The 24,027-nt window shown below is 37.5% G+C and overlaps 1 protein-coding gene across 1 annotated transcript in view; it reads left to right on the top strand.

Annotated features, from left to right (window-relative positions):
• slc27a6 (solute carrier family 27 member 6) overlaps window positions 1-24,027 on the top strand; it is a 44,871-nt gene that overhangs the window by 9,245 nt on the left and 11,599 nt on the right. Inside the window, exons 2-6 of the mRNA XM_003216422.4 lie at window positions 6,839-7,045; window positions 9,927-10,085; window positions 11,162-11,286; window positions 15,543-15,737; window positions 22,143-22,233. Coding sequence (XP_003216470.2) covers window positions 6,839-7,045; window positions 9,927-10,085; window positions 11,162-11,286; window positions 15,543-15,737; window positions 22,143-22,233 — 777 coding nt within the window. The remainder of the gene's footprint in view (window positions 1-6,838; window positions 7,046-9,926; window positions 10,086-11,161; window positions 11,287-15,542; window positions 15,738-22,142; window positions 22,234-24,027) is intronic.

The following is a 24,027-nucleotide window of genomic DNA, read 5'->3' as shown; positions in this document are numbered from 1 at the left end:
CTGTAATCTAATAAACTCTGTTACTTTGAATCTTGTGGCGTTCTGTCCTTGACATTCAACTTCTTTCTATAGAATACACATATTAAAATACATGGAACAAAGATTAAAATACAGTAAACTCAAAAGTGACTTTAAAATGCATAGTTAAAAATTGACATGAGCCTTATGCAGAAGAATTATGTCTTCAGCAGCCCTGGCTTGGTCTCTGGCCCACTATGTTTTGAATTGCGACTCACACCAACCCTAGCCAAAATGGCCAATGGTTATGGTAGTTGTAATTCTATACGTCTACAGGGCAAATAAAAGTGATGAACTTATTAATGGAGGCACTCTAATTGAAACAAATGAATAGTTTATTTTGGCCTATTAAGAATCTATTTTTAACACAATTTTTTCATGTCAGGAATGACTTGGTTTCTAGTGTGAGAGAATTGGCCGTCTGCAAGGACATTGCCCAGGGGGTGCCTGGATGTTTGATATTTTACCATGCAGGCTTCTCTCATGTCCCCACATGGGGAGCTAGAGCTGACAGACGGGAGCTCACCCCGCTCACTGGATTCGAACTGCCGACCTTTTGGTCACAAAATGACAGCATAAGATCATAAATATGCATCATGTGTGCTGAAACTTGTGTTTGACAAGTTAACGTATAAAGGATGAACATTTGTAAAAGAAAGATTCATTGTCCTTTGCCAACAAGTCAACTTGAACCCCATGAATGAGATACCTCTAGGAAGCAGCCCTTATCATCAGTCATGCTGCGCTCTTGCAAAAATAAAGCGAAAATTGTAGCATATAGGTAATAGAGTATCTGTGGAATCTTTTAGTAGAGACTAAGAATATATGTAGACCATGGAGAAAAACCATTCATGTATTGGTTTTGTGTTACTGAAGTCTCCCTGGATCTACAGTGCATGATGTAACTATAGCATCTTCAGCAGAGGAACCATCCCTGAAGATGGTCACTTAACTTGCACATAAAATGCCTCCAGAAAGTCTGAGCCACCTCCAGAGACAGCCTGTATCTCTGTCAAACAGTTCTCACATGTAGCTGAAACCTGTTTCTGTCCAATTTCTACGTACTAGTCCTGCCTTCTAGAGTAGAACTAATCAGCAGGTGGATAGAGAAATGCAAATAATAATACAGATTAAAGCCTGATACATTTAGATTTCTGCCCATCATATGTGCCACAACCCCCCATAAACTCTTAGGAAGGCTTCCTGTCAACTCTGCAAATACAATTGTTCCACTATTCTAGTCTTTGCCAGTTGCAAAATTATCAGGTATGAAGGCATGTTCAAATGAAGAGAAACTGCTTCTCAAACAATGTTTACACTAATTAGTGTGGCTATTTAAGAACTATTTTATCTTCTTGTGTAACATGTTTTCCTATCATAACTGACAAATATTTGTAATCTCATACTGCCAACACAACCGTTAGTAGTCAGTCATGTACTGTAATTGTAGTTACGTAGTACCAGATATTTTTATTTAGCACCCACAGGCATGGTTCTGTAGGAGTTTAAGTATATTACATTTCTGTTATCCTGATCATGATCTCGCAGGCTACTTCACATTAATTTTCTGTATGGTGGCCTTTTCAAACGTTGTTAATTTCATTGTTTCTGGGTGTCATATGTGGCCCATAGTGAACATAGGGCTGTTTTCCAGGCACACATTGTTGCAAGAAATAAAAAAAATGGATGGCGAATAACAGTGTATTATAGAGTTGTTAGGAAGCACATTCTACATGTGCAAAGTGATTTTGTAGAATTAAAACAGTTTGACACCACCAACTGCCTTGGCTCAATGATATGGAATCATGGGAGTAGTAGTTTTACAAGGTTCTTAAATCAGTGGTTCTCAACCTGAGGGTCCCAAGATGTTTTGGCCTTCAACTCCCAGAAATCCTAACAGCTGGTAAACTGGGTGGGATTTCTAGAAATTGTTGCCCAAAACACCTGGGGACTCACAAGTTGAGAACCACTGTTCTTAGACTGTTGGTGCCTCAGTAAACTACAAATCCTATGATTCCATAGAATTGAGCCATGAAAATTGTGGGGTCAAACTGCACAAATTGTACAGTGTAGATACATGCTTAGTCAGGCTTTCGGTGAATAGTGAAGTGCAATAACAGATTTGGGAATACAGTAGAGACTTGCTTATCTAACCTTCACTTATCCAACGTTCTGTATTATCCAACGCAGACTGCCTTTTAGTAGTCAATGTTTTTGAAGTAAATCTTGTGATGTTTTGGTGCTAAATTCGTAAATACTGTACAGAAATTACTACATAACGTTACCATGTATTGAACTGCTTTTTCTGTCAATTTGTTGCAAAGCATGATGTTTTGGTGCCTAATTTGTGAAATCATACTGTAATTTTATGTTTAACTAGCTGTGCCCGGCCACGCGATGCTGTGGCGAAGTCTGGTGGTATGGGAAATAAAGTATTGGGGAATTGGTGGTAGTTAAGGTAAAGGGTAAACGTTTTCTCCTGACATTAAGTCCAGTTGTGTCTGACTCTGGGGGTTGGTGCTCATCTCCATTTCTAAGCCAAAGAGCCGGCGTTGTCCGTAGACTCCTCCAAGGTCATGTGGGATGACTGCATGGAGCGGCGTTACCTTCCCACCGGAGCAGTACCTATTGATGCACTCACATTTGCATGTTTTTGAACTTCTGGGTTGGCAGAAGCTGGGGCTAACAGTGGGGGCTCTCTCCGCTCCCCCAATTCAAACCTGCGGCCTTTCGGTCCAGAAGTTCAGCAGCTCAGTGTTTTAACACGCTGCGCCATCAGGGGATATTATTTCCTAAAGGTTGTGAATATACAATATTTCTGATAGGTTTTTTTTGGTCTGTTGGAGGCAAGTATGAATGCTGCAATTAGGAAAAATTATTAGGATGTAATGGCCTTGCAACTTTAAAGCCTGGCTGTTTCCTCCCTGAGTTAATTTTTTGTTGGGAGGTGTTAGCTGGCCCTGATTGTTTCCTGTGTGGAATTCCCCTGTTTATTTACTGTCCTGGTTTTAGAGATTATATTGTTCTGCATTATTCTATCCCAGTAATTATTTCATATTAAAGAAGAATCTCACTTATCCAACATTCGCTTATACAATGTTCTGGATTATCCAACGCAGTCTGCCTTTTCATAATCAATGTTTTTGTAGTCAGTGTTTTAAATTCATTGTGATATTTTAGTGGTAAATTTGTAAATACAGTACAGTAGAGTCTCACTTATCCAACATAAACGGGCCGGCAGAAAGTTGGATAAGCGAATATGTTGGATAATGAGGAATTAAGGATAACCCTATTAAACATCAAATTAAGTTATGATTTTACAAATTAAGCACCCAAAACATCATGTTAGACAACAAATTTGTCAGAAAAAGTAGTTCAGTACACAGTAATGCTATATAGTAATTACTGTATTTATGAATTTAGCACCAAAATATCACGATATATTGAAAGCATTGACTACAAAAATGCATTGGATAATCCAGAACATTGGATAAGCGAGTGGTGGATGAGACTCTACTGTAAATACTACATAGCATTACTGCGCATGGAACTACTTTTTCTGTCAAATTTGTTGTATAATATGATGTTTTGGTTTGTATAACGATTACCTAATTTGATGTTTAATTGGCTTTTCCTGAATCCCTTCTTATTATCCAACATATTCACTTATCCTGCCGGCCTGTTTACGTTGGATAAGTGAGACTCTACTGTATATTTCTAATCTTATATTATCTGCTCAGAACTGGATTATATGAGGCTCCTTCTTCACAGCTGTATAAAATGCACACTGAAGTGGATTATATGGTAGTGTGGAGTCAAGATAATCCAGTGCAAAGCAGATAATATAAGATTATAAATGGGTTATATAGCTGTGTTGAAGGGCCTTGAGTCTACACTGCCATATAATCCAGTGCAAATTAGATAATCTGTGGAAGAGGCCTAAGTGAGGCCTAAATCTGCCTGTCCCCTAACTGAATCCTGGCTGTCCCTTGGTTGCTAGGCAACCAAGTGGGCAGAGATTAGCCCTCTAAACTGGCAGCAATTGGATAAAAAAATTATTGCTCTCCCTCTAATTAGGACTTTATTTTTCTTTTCTTTTTGTTGTATCAACCTTGAGGCGTGGATGATGGGTTGTGTTGTCAAATTTTGAGGTTGGGAGGCCTGTACTTTTGTTGTTTTGTGAATTGCCGTGATGCCATCACTCTTTTATATATATAGATAGGCTTTTCCTTAATCCCTCATTATCCAACATTTTTGCTTATGCAACATTCTGCCGGCCTGTTTATGTTGGATAAGCGAGACTCTACTGTATATGGAATGGCTTGGACTACGATTATTGATGCCGTGATTTTAATTATGGAGTGTAATGTTTTTACATATTTAATATGTTTTAATTTAATCTTAACTATAATTTTGGGAATTTTATGTGTTTAAGGCATTGAATAATTTCCTCTATGTAAGCCGCCTTGAGTCCCCTTCTGGGTAGAGAAAGGCGGGGTATACATGGAGTAAATAAATAAATAAATTAGTTTTTTGAGTCCATTTCATGGTTTCCACATGTTTTAAGGGCTCAATATTAAGACATTGGTTCTAAATCTGTGGGACCCCAGGTTTTTGGCCTACAGCTCCCAGAAATCCCAGCCACTTTACCAGTTGTTAGGATTTCTGGGAGTTGAAGGCCAAAACATCTGGGGACCCCCAGGTTGAGAACCACTGTATTAAGAAGAACAGAAACTAAATGTAGAAAAACTCTATGGAAAACCAGAAAAACTGTTTTTAATCACCTTTTAAAAAGGTACAGTTTGGTTAAAAATTAATGTATAAAAATACTGGAAAAGGTTTTATAGCATCAATGTTGGGTTTAATTGGTCTAAAACCAATACTGAAACTAAAATGATATCTGGGGTACTACTTGAACCATATATTCTTTTTAATCTGTTTCAGTTAAGATTTCACTTTAAGAGCCTCAGCACTTCCTTCTTAAAGCTGTACTTGCCTTCAGCTTACCAGATGAACACAATTGTTCTCAATTCAAGACAAATGGAAGGAATTCCTTTTAATGATGAAATTCATATTGTAAAACCAGGAGATGAGTGCTTTTTCATGTGTATTGAAAATGGGGCAAAATAAATAAAATGTGCTCTGAAACACAAGTTTTTAAACTTAAACTGTTTAGGAAGTGATGTCATGCTATTAAATGTGATGATGACTGGCTTGAATTATTATCTGATGCTACTGTTAGGAAAATAGGAACTCCTATAAATATCTCATTTATGAATTAGCATTCTCTCTATTGTGAAACAATTCATAAGAGACATGCAAGTGGGGATAATTGGCCCTAACTTTTATGAAAAATAAAGCTGGTTATGTATAGTTTTATTGCACTATAAAAATGACTGAATTTATTTATGCCAGGTATACAAGGTTAGGAATTTACAAAAACATACCCATTTCATTGTGAAATTAAATCATGCTCTTCTCACTCTTACCACATACATGAAACTGGAAGTATTTGCGTTTGTTTTTCAACTGATCGCTGTTTCTTTTATGAGATTGGTGGCACTGTAATCAATTTAAAGTACGGTTACTAAGTATATATATATTCATGTATAAATAAACTTCATATATAAGCCTAGGGCAAGTTTTGGGTTCAAAATTATGGATTTTCTTATGAACTGGGGATAACTTGGGGAGTCATTCCATGGAAAGCAGAAAGCACCAGTGTCAACTTAGAAGATTAATTATGCCTGGTCATCACAGTCATTTTCCTATCCAAGTATTACAAAATGTCAGAAGTTATACCACTTCAAAGAGAATAGAGGGGTCAATGCTTCTTTCAGGTTCTCCTGAGGCAGACTCAACTTGTGCCTTTTGCCACTCTGCTCAGGGAAGCTGATGGTTTTTTTTTTATAAGAGTTGAGGGACAGGACTCACTTTAACTCAATCCACGGTTTTTGGGAGTTGATTTTTTTCACTAAAATGTCTAGACTTTCACATGAGTATATAGGGTAATCTGATTCTAGTTCTTACAGTGTATGATCATCCCAGCTAATCAGAGTTGCCGCCTGCCAGGTTTGGACACAAAAAGGGGATTCTTGTTAGTTAGAAAGATGTGTCTGGTTTCCTCGGGCCAAGAAGAGTAGAGAAAGGAGAGTGGAATATGCCAACTTGAAGTTTACTGTCTAGTTTCCTTAGTGCCCTTTTAGGAATTGTGTAGCCTGTGACCTGGGGAGGGATATTAGTTTCATCCCAACTAAAGCAAATAATTGGACTTCGGGGAGCATAATTCTCCATGGAACACCTTGCAACTAAAATTGACTGCAAACAACCATGTTTACAAACTGGAAGGGACCTCCTGCTTTCTGGAAAATGGCTGAATCCTAAGAGATTTGGGGGAATTTAAATTTGGGAAGAAGCTGCCTCAGAACTGTTTAGGGCTGCCCACCATACCTTGGCACTAAGCTGCGGTTTAATGCTACAATGTAAAGTGGGTCTTTACTCTTTCCTGTAGTCCAGACCAGGGTTTTCAAATTGCCTTGTTATCTAAGGATGGAAGGAATTGTCTGACACATCCAATCTCAGGTTGGGGAAGGCATCAACGGCACAATCAAGAAATATAATCCTGATTAGAATCAGGTGAAAGTGACTTGGTGACCCCCTTTGAGTCCTGTTGAACAAAGTAACGGATCTGGTTTACTCTCTGTTCCCTACCAACATTGTCCTGGCATAGACAACCTTATAACATTGATATATAATAGCATAAATGTATCAGTTGAATCTGACTTTGTGTATAATTTGTTGCCTTTATGTTATTTTGAAGATATGCTTGGGACCTTAGAGGAAATCCTTCCAAGCCTCCAAGAGGATATTAGGATTTGGGTGATGACAAAAGATTCCAGTCTTCCACGTGTTGATTCCATTTTAGACAAGCTGGAAGTTTCCTCTGATAATCCTGTACCAGATAGCCTTCGTACTGCTAACAGCCTAAAGGATCCTCATCTCTATATTTTTACGTCAGGAACAACAGGTATGATATTCTGCAAAACCAAATGGATTTGAAACACGAAGCAGAAAGTGTAATATTTTTCTGTTTTTCATAATATGTAGCATTAACATATGGCATACATTGAGAGCACTATCTGAAAAAAAATTTGGGATTTCCTATGCACACACACAATTTCCTTTGAAAGACAACTGTCTCATAACCTAGATAGCAGCAGATTTAAAAACTTTAGCATTATGGAAATTACTCATTTTACTTTGTAGTATTTGTTTGTTAATGCTAAAATGATAGACTATTTACATGCAAACAAAAGAGTATAATTTTAAAGTTTTACTTTTTGCACTGTGGGTATATATTCTGCTCATGTAACATTTCCCTAGATTAGAACCAGGTTTCATAAGCTTTACAGTCTCCTTTACTAACATGTTGTTATGCATCTGTTAGGAAACACTTGTTATCCAAGCTGACTTGGTTTACAGGTCATTGTAGAGATAGAAAATAGGATTAAGGTACTAATTAGTCTTTTAGTTTTGAAACAGATGGCTAGGTTTATTACCACTGGTACAGATGCTTAGAAGCTAAAGTCTTTGTTTTGAAACACTTCTCAGAGGAAATGAAAAACCAGAACAATTTCAATAGGCCTTTAATTTGGCATTTTCCACTCAAATATCCATATGTGGCTCATTCAGAATACTTTTTTTAAAACTAGTTTCATAGCATTAATTTTGTTAATTTTTAAATAATTTTCAATTAATGTAAGATTCACATTAATCGACTGGTAAAAATGCAAATTACAAATTGAACATATTTTTAAAAAATTCCTATGAAATCCGGAATCATCACGAACACTTAAAATAATAATGATCTCTTTGGTGCACAAAACCTCAAATAAAAATGAAGAACAATCAAATGCTTTGGGAGCAAAATCAAGGTAAAACACAGAAAATTAGTTTGTCTTCACTATTCTCTGTAGTGTCAAACTACATTTTAATTACCCCCCCACCCACCCCTCACAAAAAAGGCCTAGAAAAAACATATCCCAGCCAATCTGCTACCTTTTGCTACTGGTGCATTTTATTTTATTTTTCTAATTCTCAAAGAACCAAGATGTAGGAAGATAGAAGTTATATACTCTGACTATCAATAGACTGATTGTATTTGAGGATGGGAAAGTTATAATCAGCATTGGGCTCTGAAAATATAAGATGTATTATGTAAAACTGTATCTCTAACCTACCTTAACTGTCGGAAAACACATTGGAACTTATTCAATGCATTTTTCACAATCCTGACACATGAGGTTTAAGAGTTCCTGTTTACCACCACTTGCATTATAGACTGATTAAAAACAGAGACTGTTTGATGTTTCGATAATAAATAAATCAATTGTCTTCACATCACCAATTCTTTTTTCACCTCACTGTAGTTTTTTAATTTAGAACATGTTTTCCTTCAAAGGTTTCCTAATAAATCTTTAAGATTGACTGCACAACTTCAGTTTGCTAGCTGTTATTGAAACTAAGAAGCAACTATTAAATTTAACACTTAAGCAACTGAATACTCACTTAGGAGTGAGCCCTGTTGAGTCCAGGCAATAATAGTTTGTGATGTAGGTCAATGGAATATAGTCATGCCTTAGATTTTGTGGCTGGCATTCACTGCAAAAGAAGTATTCTGGAAACTTGAATACATCTAAATCCTAGAACAACAGCAAGTTTTAAATGGATAAAAATGCAACTATGATTGTGACTCAGTCCAAATTGCTTGAAGTTGCTATAAACCATGGATTTTTTTAAACCTGAATTTTCAATCAGAAAAGTACCATATAGGGAAAGATCATCATGAAAGGCAATCATGGAAGTCACAAGTACTTTGTTCTTGCAAAAAAATCTGATTGCATTATTCCTGCTGTTACGACTTTCTATAATGTGTCACTGTTCAGATAGTATCACAGAACCTTAGTGTTGGAAGGGACCATGAGGTCATCAAGAAGACACAAGTCAAGCTGTTCTAAAATATACTTATCTGACCTGTTTAAATACCTCCAAAGATGGAGAGTCCAGCGCTCTCAGCCGTGTCTATACCTACTAGATAAACCCAATTTAAATGGCTCTGGATCTTACCTGATGCATCCCAAGAGCACTTCTGGAGCTCTATGCCCATCCACACAACTGGCCACAATGAAGACACATTGGAGCTGTTGCCACGGCATCAGCAGCAGCAGGCAGATCCCTCCCAGATCCTTGTTGCTTTCATTGCATTTCTGGTCACAAACTCAACACTATTAGAAATGCAATATTGCCAGAAAGCCTTGTGGAAGGAGTTTCTTGTTGGTGGTGATGAAGCAGTTTGTCTATTGATGGTGAAGACAATTGATCAGGTCAGATCTAACCAAATCCAGCTCTCCACATTTTCAAAACTGCATGCTCACTTTGGAGCTTAACCCTTATAACTAAGAATGGAGACAAGAGGAAGTGAGGGATATTTACCTTTCAGAAGGGAAATTCATTCCTGAAAGAGATGTAATGGGGAAAAGTTGTCTCCACTGAAGCTTTCTCACCAATCCTTGTTTCCACAACAAGTCATTTATTTCAAAATCCAGTTATCACAGGGACAGAAAGTAAGGGGAAATATTCTGAGCAGGGCACAAACAAGATTTTAACCCTTCCCTGTGCTATTGAGAACTCACAGATAGATAGATAGATAGATAGATAGATAGATAGATAGATAGATAGATAGATAGATAGATAGATAGATAGATATGGAGTTACACTTAAAAATGTACCTGTTTCGACTTACAAAAAAATTCAAATTAAGAACAAACCTATAGAACCTATATTGTTCATAACTTGGGGACTGCCTGTATACTAACTTACTGACTTGATCTTTATGTCTTTTCTTTCAGGTTTACCAAAGCCTGCAGTTATCAGTCATTTGCAGACCCTTAAAGGAGCTGCTGGAATGTGGGCATTTGGTGTTACTCCTGATGATATCATATATATAACCCTTCCTCTTTATCACAGTGCAGCTTCTCTCCTTGGTATTGGTGGATGCATTAATCTGGGTAAGCCAGGAAATCTTGAATAACACTGAATTAGATTGTGTATTGTGGAACTTAATTTTAAAATGTACAGAGCTTGGAAAGTTCCTATAGAAAGTAATTGATGTGTAACTTATTGAAGGAGTGTGCTATTGCAGCAGCGTTTGTGGGGTGCTTCCCAAGGGGCGAGGGCTTGGCCCAGGGACGTCTCCCCAGATCCCCCTCAGCCAGGTCTTTGCTGGAGGAAACTCTTTCCTCCAGCAAGGGCCTGGCCAAGGGAGATCCGGGGTGTGCTCCGCGTTTCTCAGAAGGACAGGCCCTTGCTCCAGCAAGGGCCTGTCCCTCCGAGAAACGAGGAGCGTGCCATGGGTTCTGAGTCTGACAATTTGATTTAACAGCTGGAATTAAGTAGCCATGCATTCAGTTTATATTCTTGGTTGTTGTTGTTGCTATGTGCTTTCAAATTCAAGTCATTTCCAACCGATGTTGAAGCTGACACACAGGGTTTTCTTGACAAGATTTGTTCAGAAGAGGTTTTCTGTCTCCTGAGGCCAAGAGAGTGTGACTTACCAAAGGTATCTCAGTGGAGTTTTGGCCAAGTGGAACCCGGATTCCAGAGTCATAGTCTAATGCTCAAACCACTACACCATGCCTGTCCTATTCATTTCACCAGTGTAATTTAGGAAAAAGAGGGAAGTAATTTTGTTTCTCCTGCTTTACACAAAAAGGAGTCAGCAATACCTGCTGATCTGCTTCAGAGATCTATCACTATATTAATCTCTACCTTCTGTCCCTCCTTCAGTAAATATGAACTTTCTTTTCTGTTTTTACTGCAACAGACTAAAGTAGTTCCCTTTCTGGCAACAGTATAGTCACTGACATATATTTAATACTCTCACTGAGCCCAGCCTATTTGGCAAAAGCAGCATGACAGGGGAATTGATAGTATTAGACATAGGAATATTTATATCCATATCTATGAAAGCTATATCAGGTAACTCCAGATTTATATACATTACTGATACTAGACCCAAATAGGATTTTCTGTTTTTTACAGTAATGAGCAATATAGTTCTGAAAATACTCTGTTTTTCTCGAAGGTGCAACTTGTGTTTTAAGAAAGAAATTTTCAGCTAGTCAGTTCTGGAGTGACTGCAAAACATATAATGTTACAGTTATTCAGTATATTGGAGAACTATGTCGTTACCTGTGCAAACAGCCTATGGTAAGTCCAGTCAAAATAACACCAGTGCTAACTTGTATTGTCTACTCAACTATGTTAGGTATTAGTTTCTGTAGTTTGATTAAACTATCTTCAATCACTTAAAAGCAGTCTTATATGTTTTCGTTTTCCAGAGGAAAAAAGTGGTGGGGAAAAAGATGCTGGGGAAAATGTTGTGTGACATTAGAGCATACGTGTCAAATTTGTGGCCCTCCAGCTTGTACAGCTTGAAGTTCAAATTATCTGGCGGGCCACAAGGTTAACTCCACGGCATTAGAGTATGCCAATAGCGACACTCCCACTTCACTCTTCAAATGTTTATATTAGAATCATAGTGTTGGAAGAGACCTCATGGGCCATCCAAGAAGCAGGAAATTCGCATTCAAAGCACCCCCAACAGATGACCATCCAGCCTCTGCTTAAAAGCCACCAAAGAAGGAGCCTCCACCACACTCCATAGCAGAAAGTTCCACTGCTGAACAGCTCTCACAATGAGGAAGTTCTTCCAAGTGTTCAGGTGGAATCTCCTTTCCTGTAGTTTGAAGCCATTGTTTCGCATCCTAGTCTCCAGGGCAGCAGAAAACAAGCTTGCTCCCTCCTGGCTATCATGTCTCCTCTCAGCCTTCTCTTCTACAGGCTAAACATGCCCAGTTCTTTAAGCCGCTCCTCATAGGGCTTATTCTCCAGACTCTATCATTTTAGTTGTCCTCCTCTGGACACAGCTTGTCACAGCTTAAATTGCACTGCCCAGGATAGGACACAGTATTCCAGGTGTGGTCTGGCCAAGGCAGAATAGAGGGGTAACATGACTTCCTTGTATCTAGATGCTATACTCCTATTTATGCAGGCCAAAATCCCATTGGCTTTTTTGCCGCTGCATCACATTGTTGTCTCATGTTTAACGTGTTGTCCACGCAGACTCCAATATCTTTTTCACCCATACTGCTTTCGAGCCAGTCGCGCCCCCCCACCCCCACCCCATTCTTTATCTTTACATTTCATTTTTTTCTGCCTGAGTGGAATATCTTGCATTTGTCCCTGTTGAACTTCATTTTGTTAGTTTTGGCCCATCTCTCTAATCTGTTATGATCATTTTGAATTCTGCTCCTGAGGGCCAGAAACGTTACTTGACTAAATTGTTGTATGCTTCCAAGAAAATTCCATCTTGTTCTGCCATTATATTTTTCCTGTCACCTGTGGCATGGGAAGAGGGGGTGCTAGTACTTATCTATGTTGTTTGTCACTACAGCAGCAGCCACAGACCTCCAGAGAGTTCCTGGCTATCGCTCGGCACCTTTGCCAAGGTCAGCAAAGTCACCCAAGGGACTTGGGAGAGGGGAGGACTATTTTCTCTCCTTTTCCTCTTACTTCACCAAGTTGTGCAAGTCCCTTTGCCGACCTTGTCAAAGTCACTGAGCGATGTCCAGGAGCTCTCTGGAGACTCATGGTCACTGTTGCACTGACAAAAAATGATCTGGGCAAGGTGACTATCCAGAGGGACTGAACTCACTTCAGCACAGCCAGACAAGCCAGAATTAATCAAAGAAGTGAAAAAAAAATGGACTACATAGCAGAACAATAGCATAGAACCCTAGAATGCCTCGTTTATTTGATTTTTGTTAGGATAAGAACACAATGTTTGCCTCTTCAATACCTCTTAATTTGATATAATGCCTTCAGGAAGTTGTGTTTTCAGGAATAACAATAATGATATGGGGGGAGGGGGTCCCATATACCCTTGTCAATAGCCCTCCTTTTACACTCATATCATGATTTCGTACCATACAACAGGCATTGGAGCCATGAAAATCTGTTTTAATTCCAAGATCTTATTTTCCACATTTCTGAAATTACATAGTGGGACTTTAAAAATCATTCCTCACATATTTCAGTGTTTTGTTATTCTAGTACTGTGAAAAAAAAACATGTACTCACATATAGGGATTACATGACCAGGAAGCTGCTGTTTTTGCTCTTACCTTGGTTATGTGATCCCTCATGGACAGTCAGTTGACTAATCTGTGAACAGAAAGTTAAACTAAATACACCCTAGGCGTGATACAGAACAGTTCATCTTACATTCTCATATTTTAGCAATTCTTGTATTGGGTTGCTGTGAGTTTTTTGGACTGTATGGCCATGTTCCAGTAGCATTCTCTCCTGACATTTTGCCTGCATCTGTGGCTGGCATCTTCAGAGGTCTGACATCTGAAGTTGCCAGCCACAGGTGCAGGCAAAACATCAGGTGAGAATGCTACTGGAACATGGCCATACAACCTGAAAAACTCACAGCAACCCAGTGATTCTGACCTTGAAAGCCTTCGACAACACAATTATTGTATTTTAGTTATAGGACACCCTGCCAGCTACATTGGCTCCCAGCTTTTGTGGGAACCAGTCCATTTACAATGGCTGGCATCCGTAAATGTACATAAACATACTAGAAATTCATCACTCTCATGATATAGCTGTCAACTAAGAATTATACTTCAGTTAAATGGACTCAAGTCCACAGAAACATGAGCCATAACAAACAACCCTTAAGATGTCACAAGACTCTTCCTTATTTTTGCTGTTAAATATTAACATGATAACCAATTATTATGGTACTTCCTCCCTCCCCAGTCCTATCAGATGTCCATCCATTCTACCCATGCAAGATAAATTCTGATGGTTTCTGGAAGAATGTGACACAATAAGGAAACACAGATCACGCTGCCTGTGCAAGTCCTGGTTAAAAATGAAGAATTCTTTTCTTCTGAGAATAAATAAATAGAACAAAAGTTTACCTACATATTAAATAGGCTCCCAACAAGTTTAATTTCTGAGGGTTTATAAGTTCAATTTGAAGTGGCTGTTTTGCTTTGCTCATTACTAAACAAAACCTTGTAAGAAAAGTCTCTTTGTTTTTGCCTTTAGTCTGATGTTACCCAGATTTGCATTCAAATAATGGAAAACTCAGTGACCTCAGTTAAGGACTAGTTTTATTGTTGCAGATGTGTTTGTTTAAATTTGCCAGTGATGAAAGACAATTATTTTAAAAAGAAATGTTTAAATCCATTTTAACTGATAATCCAGAGGTGATTAAGCAAGGAGAAAAATATATAATTTGAAATATGTAAACAAGAAAACAAAGAAGCTCATTTGCAATCATTTTTAAAGTGGCCCAGATTCAGTTAGTTGCATTTTGTACACATCTCAACTCGGAAGTGCTCAGTGGAGCATACTGATAATTAGCATTCATGTGCAGATTACAACCTAAATCTTTCCAGACCTTTTAAAATCTGTCTACTTATACTGTTTAAAAAGTGAAAGTATTATGATAGAAGGACATTTGCCCTGTTGTAAACACAGATTGTTTTTGCCCTGCTCTCATCAATCATCAAAGTGGTTTTGCAGGTTTTTGAATAGTACAACAACCCTGTAAAATATGTTTAATGGAGATGAAAGCTGAACAAGGATACAAAGTACAGGCTATAGTGTTTCACAGTGCCACTTTTAGCAGAGTAAAAGCTATTACAGGGATATATCAAGTCAAAGAAGTAGATATGTTCCTGGGCATGACTTCTTTAACAGATATTTTGCTATCAGAGGTAGAAACAACATGGAAATAATAGGTATAGGTTACTTATTTAAATCTAACTAATTATGTGTGTGAAATGAAACAACTGAAGCTTGGCAATCTTTACACAAATAAATGAAAACATTTTTACAGGCCGCTAAAATGCACCCAGGGATGATTTTTTATTTCACCAACCTGCATCTTTCTTTGATTTCCATTTTGATGTGCCTAGTTATAGACCTAAGCTTCTAAAATGTGTTGTGGGGGTAGCTGGAGAGGTGGGCTTACCTGTTCTACCTTTTATTTTGTTGTTCATGCTCAGTAAGAGATTTTGGAGGCAGATGCTGTTTACCTTGCCTATTGTAAACAAGCACTAGGTGCATAAATAGGATCTGCCGATATAGAATCTTGCTTCTTTCCAGTTCAATTTTTATTGAATTGTTTACCACTGACAAGCTGCTGCAACTTGGACCCATAGTTCCATAACTTCAGACTGCCTTCATCATTTTCACAATGCCATGGCTATAGAGAAAATGAGGAAGAAAATGGGGACTGGTTAGACATAAAAACACTTGGTAAAAATGAACTTCTTTATCAGAGGCTTTGTTGGTTGAGATATGCTTGGATTAGGTTTCCATTATGCAAATAATTGAGTTCATTTTTGAAGTATCTTTTTATTTAAAAAAAAATCTTGCAGAAAGAAGGAGAGAGAAATCATAAAGTTCGCATAGCAGTTGGAAACGGAGTAAGAACAGATGTCTGGAAGGAATTTTTACACCGGTTTGGTGACATCAAGATGTGTGAATTTTATGGTGCAACTGAAGGAAACATTTGCTTCATGAATCACACAGGCAAAGTTGGATCTGTGGGCCGAACAAATTTCTTTTATAAGGTGACTATAGTATTTACATAATCATCATGTGTAGAAGAAATGTATGATTAACTCTTTATGCGTACTACTCTACAACCTGAATGCTCTGGATGGTTCATAAATAAGGAAAAAACAGAGGAAAGGTACTTTATGTAAAATCTAAAACCTATAGAAAAACCAAGATTGATGGTTGCTGTGACTTTGATCTATCCACATATTGTTGTGTTACAGCCTGGAACTGAAAAAGGATTCAATTGACATAGTTAATTACCACTTATGTATACAGACTACAATGAAAATGCAAAATACTTTTACTGTAGCATGAAAACTAAGTAAACAATAACTGCTTTTGTTGGTTGCATAGCTACTTCACATCATCCTGAGTCAAGAATTGGTACAAGCAGTTTGGCAACCACAGTTGTGAATCTTCTTGGCTAGTGCTCTCAGCTTTGTGCACCTGGATGCTGCCATTTTTTTACCATTCTGCTAAGCAAAATTGTGTCAGCTCTGTTGGGTTGGATGCTGAAAAGTACAATTTTATTGCTATAGATTCTCAATTGCACTTTGGTCTGGATTTTGATTAGGAATTGATAAGACATTTATGTTCATGTTTTAAAACTACCAGTACCATTATTACATTGGCTGTGTGTCTAGAGTCACTGCCCTGCTGGACAGTAAACTTCCATTCTAGTCTGAGGACCCTTGCATTTTGAACTTCCCTGTATTTGGCTCTGTTCACGTTGCACTGAATGCCGGCCAGTTTTCCAGGGTGCATCTACATGGTAGAATGAATGCAGTTTGTCACCACTTTATCTGCCATGGTGCAATGCTTTGGCATCCTGGAATTTGTAGTTTGGTAAGACACCACCATTCTTTGCTGAAGAAAGTAAAGACTTCATAAAACGACACCCCCAGTGATTCCATAGCCTTGAGCAGTTAAAGTGGTATCAAACGGCATTAATTCTACAATGTAGATGAAGGCTTAGTCTCTGATGAGGAAGAATATCTCTACAACCTCATAGTGTCACCGCCATGATTCACTGTGGGGAATGGTGTGATGAAAGTAATGAGTACTCTGTTCATTATTCTACACATTGAGTTTTGGAGTTCTTAGACCTGTTCCCAACTGTTTGCTGTGTTTCCACTGGAGTTTCTTGGGAACTTCACAGTAGCTTTGATATGGACTTTCTTCTCATCAGACTTTCATAAAATGCATCTTACAGTATGTGTGAGTAATGGCTGTCCCATAGACAGTTTTTTTCACCTCAGGTATGGATTTTTCCAACATTTTAAGAATAACCAGTGGTCTCTTGGTTGTTTTTTAGAATAATGCCTTCCTTCCCACTCTTTGATTCTGGAGATAGTCTCCTTTAGGCAGAGCCACATTTATGCCATGTTCTTTCCATTTTGTAATGGTGGGTTTAACCCACCCTTATTGATGTCTTTGCTCAGGTCTATCCCAGACTTATTTAAGGCATTTCCTTAGTCTTCATGGTGCTGTTTTAAGTATGCTCTCCAGTAAACCCCAGGGCCTTTCAAACAGAAGTATATTTAATGTGAGATTATGTGACACTAGAACTGAATATAGTTGGATCCCATTTGGTGACAGATAGAGTAGGTTTCACCAGAGGTTATTTGTGTGTATCTTAACAAAGGGGAGACCACTTAAGTGACCAGCAAGAGTTAATTTGTTTTTGTTTACTTAATTGTTGTCCCACAATAAAAATATTTAATACATTCACAATATTGCACAGCTTATGTACATCAAGCGATAGCCAAATGTCAATAAAATCAAATTAAATTGCAGGTTGCAATGCAATAAAATGTGGGAAGATAGTGAATAAATGTGAGTGAATATTTCTATGTGTTGATTTGCACAGTGTTTTTAACTGTGGCGGTGACCTAAATATTTGCTTCCCTTTTGCCTCACTTGACCAGCAGCAAGTCATATGCATTTTTTGTTTTTAGATCAAGTGACGTAACTTCATTTCATAACTTTGCTGTTCCCATAAAAAACTGAAACCTTGCTTGTATGTGTGTATATATCACTCAGCTTCTTGTACCTCGTTGACCTTGTTGTCATTGAGCTATAGAGGAATGACTCTCTACAGCAGCATAGACACTATGAGCTGGGATACATACCGAAAAGTCTATAGAAAGATCCCTTTGTGTGGAAGCCTGAATACTGAATACAGTCAGTACATTAGCTATTAGCATAGCAACCCAGTAAACGAGCCTAATTGATGACAGCTCGTTGTGAAACCCTTTCAGTTGCAGCTTACAAAACCAATTTGTTTTTATGTTTTAATGACTAAAAGGGTGATATTGTGGTTTTATTCCACTGGCAGCTGGTATTTGAAGGCAGATGCTAAAGTTATGTAGTCTTATTTTTGTGCACTGTCAGAAGCAAGATAAAAAAATCTGCAAAACAAGAAACTAATGTAGTTATAATAGTAGTGGCTCTGACAGCAGTGGCAACCCCAACACCATTCATGAATTAGAATATTTGCATATGATGTCCCCTGTTATGTGTGCATTTTGCCTACAGGGCACCGGTGGTTTTTCTGTCAGTTTCTTCCTCTGAAATATAGCATACAGCACCTTAGCCATGCATGAAAAGCAATCAGTATGCATGTACTATTAACGAAAGAACTGGAATAATATCATTCAGTATACATCAGCTAACCACCGTATCATAAAGAATTCAGGCATGATGGAATGACAAAAACTGATTCTTATGACAACAGGTCACTGGGGTTCACTGAGAGGAGTGTTTAGATCCGCTAGCAATTCAGGCAGAGACAATAGCAGGAGAGGTTGACGGCAGCTAGCAGCTGTAAATAGTCTAGCAGCTAGAGAACAAAATCTAGGCTGAAATGAGGAAGGAAATAGTGACATTTTAGTCACAAGAACTAGCTAAATTTCATAGCCTCATGAACTGGAGACTTAAATGGAGGTCAAATAAAGAGTTTGATTTCTACTACAGCACCAAAATGGACATAGGAAGTTTACACAGAGGCACATCTAATATACTTGCAATGGCTTTTATGTGATGGGAGAAAGTATTTTGTAAGGGAGATGACCTAGATTCCTATGGATATTTCTATCATAGAATTCTGAAAGGCACAGATACGCTGAGAGGCGAATGACAGCAACTTTATGTAGGACCAGCTTGTTTCTTATGTGACTGTAGTGTCAGAGCTGAACTTCAAGAAGTCTTCTCATCACACATTGAGAGATGCGTCTGGGAGATCATTATGTTGAGTCTCGAATTAGCCCAAGTTCACTTAGTCACTATTTTAAAAGAAATTTATTGTATAAATGTTTTTCAGTTCTGTATCCTTCATATTAATGTTTTCCTCATGAGTCTGCTTTCAGATAATATTTTTACTAGTTTCCTGAGCTGGGATTCATCCATTGAGTTAGACAGATTTCGATCATATGTAGGTGCTAGATCAGTGGTTCTCAACTTGTGGGTCCCGAAGTGTTTCAGCTTTCAACTCCTAGAAATCCTAACAGCTGGTAAATTGGTTGCATTTCTGGGAGTTGTAGGCCAAAACACCTGAGGACCCACAGGTTGAGTGAGAACCACTGTGCTAGATAATATTGCTTCCATGTAGCATTGCAATTAGTAGTGAATAATTTCTCCTAGTTCTGGTCAATGTTAAGTTGTGTTTGATCAACAGTACTACTATGTGAAGTGTTTAGCGTTCACTAACAAAACTCTTTATTGCAGTTGCAGTCCAAAATGTCTAGATGGCATCAATTTTCTGACTGCTGAAAAGTTCAGCTAGGGAACCTGATCAGACTCACCATAGTATAGCATTGTTGGGATGACATGATTATTTGCAGAGAATGGGACACAGGAGTTTTGGCCTTCAACACCTATGTCCTAAACAGCATAGCAAATGATAAGTGTTATGAGAGTCCAAAAGACCTGAAGGACCAAAGTTTGTCATCTGGATGGACTTGTTAGACCAGTAGGAAGTCTGCAGCAATATAAATAAAATAAAATGAATTTTGACATTTCATATAATATGTAACCTAACAGATTTGTGTTCTTTCCGTGCTTTCATGCTTCGAAAATAAATGCTGCTTTTAATTCAGTGTTTGTTCATGGTTCAGATTTAAGAAGGCTGTTTTAGAAATTGGCTATTTCTGTGACACTTGAAAGACACTAAAAAGATGTTGGTCCAACAAAAAGTTCTTTATTGTTTTTTGTGTCACAAGAGAACTGAAAAGGGGTTGCTGACTGAATCTGAACAAGCTTCACATTTTGGCAGCCTTGAGTTCTTGAAATCCTACACCTCTTTGAAGCATAATTGCTCTTCCAGCTTCCTTTTTGGCTCTCTTCCCAGTTAATGGGGGTTCTTTTATATAGTAATTGACAAGTTTTGGAAATCTAAATGACACAAACAATTACATAGGTCGAAAGTCATGTTATGATAACATGACAAATATTGCTCTCTTGTAAGAAAAAATGAAATCTGAAAAGGTCTGCATATTGGACAAACATGCCAGCCAGTTCAGTTCAGTTAATTTGAATTTGTTGCCTTCTGGTCTTTTAATTTTTTAATGGAAATAGGTGTAATTATTAAACTGCATGTCAGCAGTGAAATTGATGATTTGAAATCAAAGAACACAAAGAATAGAAAGCAAAAGATTTATCTATCTTCTATTTTTTGTGACTTTTGAAAATTAATAGATCATGATAGAATTACTATTGTGACTTTTTCTTAATTCCCCTTCCACTAAGTTATTCATCAGATCAGGCATCTACCCAAGGAAGTGGGCAGCAATAAATCAAAATGATCAGGCCTGTAATCCTTCCTTAAAAAGGACTGACACTTTATTGTTCATACATTGCTACATATCACATGTGATTATACTAGTTCTCTATCCCTTATCCAAATTCCCTGGGACCATTTTGGGATTTCCGATTTTTGAATACCTATATTTGCATATATGTAAGTAGTGTTTATATCTTGAAGATGGAACCCAAGACTAAACACAACACTCATTTACATTTCATATACACCTTGTACATATACCCTGAAGGTTATTATACAATATTTTAAATCATTTGGTGCATGAAATAAAGATTGTAAACATTGAACCATTAGAATGTGTTGTTAGCTCAGCCACTCATGGATGATTTTGGGTTATTTTGTATGTTGGAATTCCAGATAAGGGATGCTAAACCTGTATGTTTATACTTTTTATGTTGGAAAGTGACTCCTTTAAGTAGATTGTGTAAGCTGAGGCTCCTTCTACACAGCTGAATAAAATCCCACATTTTCTGCTTTGAACTGGAATATATGGCAGTGTGGACTCAGATAACCCAGTTCAAAAGAGATATTGTGAGATTTTCTGCCTTCATTTTCTGGGTTAGATGGCTGTGTGGAAGTGCCCTGAGACTTCTGTTTGATACTGTCATAACAGAACTGAGAAGAGCAACTCTTGGGGAGCTACTTATGGAACTATTTGAGATTTTGGTTGTATTGGCAAATTGGACATTTGGAATTACTATTTACATTTCAAAAACAGTCATTGGCCACAAATTATTATTATTATTATTATTATACCCCACAACCATCTTTCAGAAGGGACTTGGGGTGGTTTACATATGGGACAAAATGTCCACAAGACATAAACACAAAATGAATTAAAGAAAAACACAAAATAAGAACATAGTAAAATATAACATTCCAGATAAAAGTACAATTTAAAATAAAACATAAAAATATAAAATAGCAGCTTTACGTTCATCAAAAACCATGTTCAGCAAAAACCAATAGCCAGTAGGACAATGGGCGTGAGCAGACTATAAAAGGGCCGGGAATGGGGTAGTGCAAGCAGCATACCAGAGGACCTAGATATTGGATGAAGTGCAGAGAACAAAATATTATCAGGGAACCTAGGGACTGGGCATTTATAACTAGGGACTAGGTGTTCTCAAATGCTGGCTGAAACATCCAAGTTTTCAAATCCCTACGAAAGGACAGTGTGGGGGCTTTAGCAGCTAATAACATGAATACACATAATGTATGAATCTAATTTCCTCTAATCAGCTTGGAGGCAATAACATATGAACAACACATCAGTTTCTTAATGTGAGCCATTTCTCCTATTCCTTTCATTTTAATATTACTTTTAACATTTAACCTTCTAAGATTTAAGAAGGTTTTGTCAGCAGTTTTCTTTTGGTAAACATGCTCAAATTTTCAGCAGCTACTAATGTCCAAAGTTTTATTTTTATTTTCTTTAGAAATATTATTAAAAATAGATTCGATAAATCTATATCTGTAAAAGTTTACTTCTAAATGAGTATTAGTTAAACAAAATGGTCATTTAATGTACATTACTGAGTGTTTCCACCAGATGTCACTGTCATATTATACTGACTGATTTTTTTTCTGTTTTAAGCTCTTTTTCCCTTTTGATTTGATTAAGTATGATTTTCAAAAAGAGGAGCCAAGCAGAAATAAAAATGGGTGGTGTGAAAGAGTTAAGAAAGGTAAGAACTCTTATTAGAATTTGATCTTCATTTTGCTCGTAGTAAATACTCTGAAAATATGCCTGATGCCTGATTGAAAGGAAAACATGAGGAAATACATTAACATTTCAATTCAGTTTTGTCGCTTTTAGCAATAAACAATACAACCTAAATAAAAAACAGAGCAAAAAGTAAATAATTTTCATATATTATAGAGCTGAAATGTGGAGATAAAAGTGTTTATTCTGCTGTTGTATGTAGACAAAAACCGAACCTTTCTAGATGTTCCAAAGTAACTTATTTCAGAGCAAATAAACTTTTTGGATCATGTTAGTTTAAATTGTGAAATCATTCCCCTGAATAACAACCCACTGTATGTGGCCACCATCAGGGGAAGAGTGCTTATGGATATGGAAGGCCATCTGTGTAATCGTTTTGTAGTTTCTCGGATTTTTGTACAAGTCGTAACCCTTTTCTGAAAGATTGAGATGCTCCTCCTAAGGATTACTTACTATCAGTGAGCTTTAACATAAAATATGCTCGTATTTTAGTCCCAAAGTTTGGGCTTAGTAACATCAATAGAATGTGTGCTCTAGGAACGTCTCTGAAATAGGGTTGTTGTATGTTTTCCGGGCTGTATGGCCATGTTCCAGAAGTATTCTCTCCTGACGTTTCGTCCACATCTATGGCAGGCATCCTCAGAGCCATACAGCCCGGAAAACATACAACAACCCTGTGATCCTGGCCATGAAAGCCTTCAACAACACATTTTCTGAAATAGACTAGTACTTCTCAGGCTTTCTAATATAGTGAACCACAACGAGACATTTTCCTGATGTGCCAGAAACTGATACTATATTGGTGCCCATTGGCTGCAACTGATTATTACTTTTCTGGAAATCAACTAGAATGGGCAGGCTATAATTCAGTGGTTCTCAACCTGGGGTCCTCAGATGTTTTTGGCCTACAACTCTCAGAAATCCCAGCCAGTTTACCAGCTATTAGGATTTCTGAAAGTTGAAGGCCAAAACATTTGAGGACCCACAGGTTGAGAATCTGAGTCCCCTTGGGTGAGAAGGGTGGGGTAGAAATGTTGTAAATAAATAAATAAATCTCAGATACATTTTGAGTATTTGAATAGCTAAAAGATAAGGAATTACTGTATACATTGTGCAATTTGTTTGTGGTGGGATTTTGATGGTGAAGTCTGGGCAAGTCTAGGTCTAGAAATTACCCACACTAACACTTACATTATCAACACTGGGGCCATTCACTAAAATACTGATAAAAACAAAAACATCCCAGCAAATGCACAAGTAATGTGATAAGCATTTGTTATTTGATATAGGTTTCCACTCACTATAAGGTTCCATGACACTGAAAAGCATTAAAGAGTTGTCTTTCCAAACAGATAACTGTGTTAAACTGTTACAGACAAAAATACAGAGTCTTACATTACTTGCATAACACTGGCTGTATACAAAACCTCACACAGTCTGGCTTTAGATAAGCCAATTAAAACCTGCAGTGGGCTAAGAAACAGTCATTCCTATTCAAATATTTGGTGAGAGACCGAGATTTCCCATGGAAATGCGACTTGTATTCCTTCTCTCTAATCTCTCTTTGAAGCTTCTTTGCATTTTCAAATAAATGAAAGAGTCCCCTGGGAAATCGAGTCTTCTGCCACTGGGTTTCTTGTTATTTGTTCTGTGCTTGCTTTTACACATTACTTTTTTTGATAGATTTGCCTGTTTTTGCTATGTTAATGCAGAAAGAGGCAGCATTTTTTTTTTCGTGTCAGGAGCAACCAAAGTT

This window comes from Anolis carolinensis, chromosome 2 (genome assembly GCF_035594765.1).
Source record: "Anolis carolinensis isolate JA03-04 chromosome 2, rAnoCar3.1.pri, whole genome shotgun sequence".
NCBI classification, from domain to species: domain Eukaryota; kingdom Metazoa; phylum Chordata; class Lepidosauria; order Squamata; family Dactyloidae; genus Anolis; species Anolis carolinensis.
Note: the sequence above shows the minus strand (reverse complement) of the source record. Positions and strands in the feature narration are given on the sequence as shown.